The 4,178-nt window shown below is 32.3% G+C and overlaps 1 protein-coding gene across 2 annotated transcripts in view; it reads left to right on the top strand.

Annotated features, from left to right (window-relative positions):
* The window catches only part of LOC110011847, a 16,608-nt gene extending 12,770 nt beyond the window's left edge, over positions 1 to 3,838 (top strand). The window contains exons 3-4 of one of the 2 annotated variants that reach the window (XM_020693112.1): positions 719 to 837; positions 3,599 to 3,838. In XM_020693112.1, the coding sequence (XP_020548771.1) occupies positions 719 to 740 (22 nt within the window). In that variant the 3' untranslated portion in view covers positions 741 to 837; positions 3,599 to 3,838. Of the gene's footprint in view, positions 1 to 718; positions 847 to 3,598 lie in introns of both variants that reach the window. The other variant, XM_020693111.1, reaches the window with a different exon arrangement.

Raw genomic sequence — 4,178 nt, 5'->3', positions numbered from 1 at the left:
GGTATGGTTGTTTTTTCATATGATTATAATCTGTTGGTGCTTCTATGCTTTTGGTCACTAGAATGGATAAAATGCTTTTGTTGTCTATATATTCTGCTTTTGACCTTCTATAAGTTATGGCATGAAGAGAAACGGAGGAAAAAGAAACTCAACACTCTTGATTTTTGTAGACTTCCTTCCATGTTTCTTTGCTCTCCATCTCGAGGGATATTTAGATTTTATTCTTCTGTCCTTTTGCTGAGCGTCTCTGTAAAGTTGGGGTTTCATAATTGTTTATCGTAGTTTTGAGATACAATATTTGAACCGGGTTTAGGATCTTTGTGTGATGTGTTGGTCGATTGTCCTCAATTATTTTTGTTTGTACCAGCTTGTTTAATTTTACGGAGGAACACAGTTGTTTCGGGGGGGTTCTCATTTCTTTGTTCTCAAATGCTCTTGCATTTGGACACCCGATATTGTACGACAGTCAACAATTATGTTCAGAGTTTGACCCCAAAAAACTGCTGCAATTGAACTTTCGACCTTCACCTTTTGATCAAATTTCAGCTGGTAGAAATTAGTAGATTTTTTCTGTAAATTTTCACCAAAAATGCATGTATATCTCGACTCTTCAAATACGAAAAATAATTTTATCTAGTCTTTCTTTTGTCTTTTTGATTTTGATTTGGTGGTCTTTCCCTTCTTGTAATGGGATTTAATCACATTTGTATGCTTTCAGTGGATTCCCATTTGGTGGTTGATAGTTGAAACCAAATTTGAGACTGCAACTTTGGCCTTAATCAGACTGCAATTTTGATTTCGTAGTTCTCTCTTAATCAGACTATTGGCCTTGAATTGGTAAGAGAGGTTAGTGATGTTTTCTCCTTTGCTACAACTTTGGTTTGGAAAAGTTTTGGCTTTGATCGGGAAGAGCAGTAAGTTACTACTTTGTCTTAACTACTATTATCTTTTTCCAGTCAATTTCTCCTATCTCCTGTCGTAATGCATATATGTTATTCACTGAAATTTAAGTGCCAGCTATAAACTCTCTGCTACTCCAATTTGATCTCATCTCAAAATTTCTCGTTTTCTTCTATGTCTTGGTTTATTCGTAGTTCTCTCTTAATGCAAAGTACACGGAGAAAGGGCTGATTGAATTGTGATGTCATATTATTTATTAGCAATTATTTTATTTGCAAGCTTATTGTTAGCAATATTGTCATTGTCTATATCTTACTAGTGCCATTAAACTTGTGAATTGTCTAGCATGTTTCAAGTCCCAAAAAGCATCAGTTAGATATGAGGAGCCATCGTTAGAAAATTCCGAAAGTATGTATTATGCAATCAAACATGTAGCATGCATATATTTGATTCTACAACTGCAACGCATTAGTTAGTATTATAGGTTATGTGTACTCGTTTATTAAAGGTTGAAGGCGCTACAGTTTGAATTTGGTTTTGCAAATTCTGTGTTACCGGAAAACGTCATATTGTTAAAAACTGTGTGGGAATCAAAAGGGTTGAATAGGATTTAAAACACTCAATTGGGACACATTTTGGCCGCTAAAAGTATGCTTTTTGATGATATTTTAGAACCTAATGTTAACTTATGTATCTTTATATTCCTCTCTTCAAATTCCTAACCAAAAAGAGACCAATGTCCTTATAAGTTCTTCCTTGCCGACTTTTCTCCCATATTTTGAAATCAAGGAGGCTGAAATCATTTATGCTTTGCTTTGTAAACTTCGAATCCAAATTTTGTGCGCTGATTTCTTTGAAAAACTCACGTGACCATCATTTTAACACGGAAAGGATTGTGAATTGAATGTTTGGGGCAGTTGAAATGTGAATGGTGCAAGTATAGAGTTGAGACCTAAATTGGAGAACAAATCTCCCTCTTTTTTGTAAATTTATTCTTGGTTAATTCGTTGTGTTGGGTTTTCTTCATGAGCTTGTTTTGAAATCTTTTGTTGTTATACATTTAAAATTATTGTATGAATTTACAGAAATCATGTTGGTTCATGTTAACATCTTATGTTTGCAGGTGTACCACAGAAAAATATCGAAAAATCTATATTATCCAACCATGAGTTATTTTATTTTGTGGACTTTGGGAAATTAAATACTATGCTAAAGTGTAGAGCGGTTGCCTAGATGCCAATCAATTTTTTTTAAGAAGATTTCATGAATTTTGTGAATAATCTCAAACGTTTGATAAATGTTTTTTAATAAACAAATTAATACTAGATACGAGAATTTTTTTAGTTTTATTGAGTAATTAACCATAGTATATTTCTAAAAAAATTGTTTTCTTTTTTATTCTTTTACTAAGATTTGTTTTCTCTTGTCAAGTGCTTTATCAACTCATGTTTTCAAAATCAGTATGGAATGCACCAATTTCTCTAAGAAAAATTTACAAAGTTTGAACATTTTGGTCAGTTTTAACAAGTATATAGATGTATTTCATTTACTTGTTTGTGGATAAGTACCTAAAAAAGTCACATGTTTTTATTTTAAAAAAAATCATTAATTGATCTTTATTGTCATTTAAAGAAGTTTTTGTATTCTTGGGGACACTTTGAAGTTTGAAGTGCATTCGATTTATTACTTTTGAACAAATGGATAATTTTTTCTTTAGACTTCCAAAAAAGTGTATAATTAGCTTTGTTGTGATAAATAAGTGAATTGATAATACTTAAAGAAATACATGCATTAACTATATTGCTACTTGCCAAAATGTGGTAACAAATCTTTTAACATGATAGGTGTACAAGTAATTTAAAAATAAACAATGAGATGGCATCTAAACAACCGTTTTACCGTGTAGTGTATGGTATTTAATTTCTGAAGTTCAAAAATAAACTAATTTGTGGTTGCGTAGTAGTGATTTTTCGACAAATTTCCCGATGATACACCCACAAAGTTTGGATGTCGATATGGACAAATATGGTGTTTCTGTACAATTTGTACAAAAGTCTTAAATGTATGACAATCAAAAGGTTTTGAAAAAGCAAATTGGATAAAACCTAACATAATGAATAATTTGAGAATAAATTAACAAAAATGGTGGAGGATTATCTCCCCTTTAGGCATCAACTCCGAACTACCTTGCATTCTTCACATTTTAAATTGGCCTCAGAATTCGTAGTCCTATTATTTTCCAAGTTAGAATGTTGAGAATGTGAAGGTTTCATAGAAATCACATACACTTTTGGATTTGAAGTATACAAAGAAAAAATACAATGATTTAACCCTTTCTTGAATTCTAAAATATGGAAAAGATCGGTGGAGAATAACTAGATAGGGGACAAAGGTTGCGCCTTTGGTTAGAAAAATGGTAGAGAGGAAGCCATAGATACATTAGGTTATCATGTGGTTCTAAATAGTGTCAAAAAGCACATTCTTTTTAGCGGTCAATTGAGTGTTTGAATCTCCTATTTCAATCTTTAAATTCCCGCACAGCTTTTAACGAGATGATGTTATTTTGGCAAGCACATTATTGAAAAACCAAATACAAACTCTAGAGCCATCAATCGTAATAGACGTGTATAGATAGATACATAATGCATTTTGCTCTTTACATACTTTAAATGACACTGATATTGTTGATTACGTGCAGGGTAATGCCAGTGAAGATGATCCCAAATGATACAGTCGTCAACTTGCTTCACAATAACACACTAGCTTTCATGACACACACAAGAGCCTTGCGGTTTCTTTTCCGGAACATCGACATTCATTGTACTTTGTTTGTAGTACTTTTGGTCTTGAGTGGAAAAGGCCTTTGTTTAGACTTTTTTGTATTATACCTATTGCAATTCCGTCAGTTTTTAATGTGACACAACACCAGTTACACTTATTACTACTTCTATTTTCTACTACATGTCCTAATCATAGTCTTGTGACATAGAACTATGATATACTTAAATAGAACTATTTTTATGCATTCCAAAAGAGCACTCGGCTTCTAGTATAACTCCACTTCATTAATCAGAGCAATGCTCTTAGTTGTCAACTTGTATCAAAAGTTTCATTATTCTTTTCCTCTCTAATTTGTTTTTCAAATATTTTCATAAACAACACTCGTAATTTTGCTATTTAAAATCAGAACCTAGAGGTCTCAGATTACGAAGCTCTTCAATACATTCAATTAGAGGGTGCAGATATACTCTTAAGGAGAGAAATCGAAAATGGACTGA

The sequence above is a fragment of the Sesamum indicum genome, linkage group LG4 (assembly GCF_000512975.1).
Source record: "Sesamum indicum cultivar Zhongzhi No. 13 linkage group LG4, S_indicum_v1.0, whole genome shotgun sequence".
Classification (NCBI taxonomy): Eukaryota; Viridiplantae; Streptophyta; class Magnoliopsida; order Lamiales; family Pedaliaceae; genus Sesamum; species Sesamum indicum.
The sequence above is the reverse complement of the archived record's forward strand: the minus strand, read 5'-3'. Positions and strand labels throughout refer to the sequence as shown.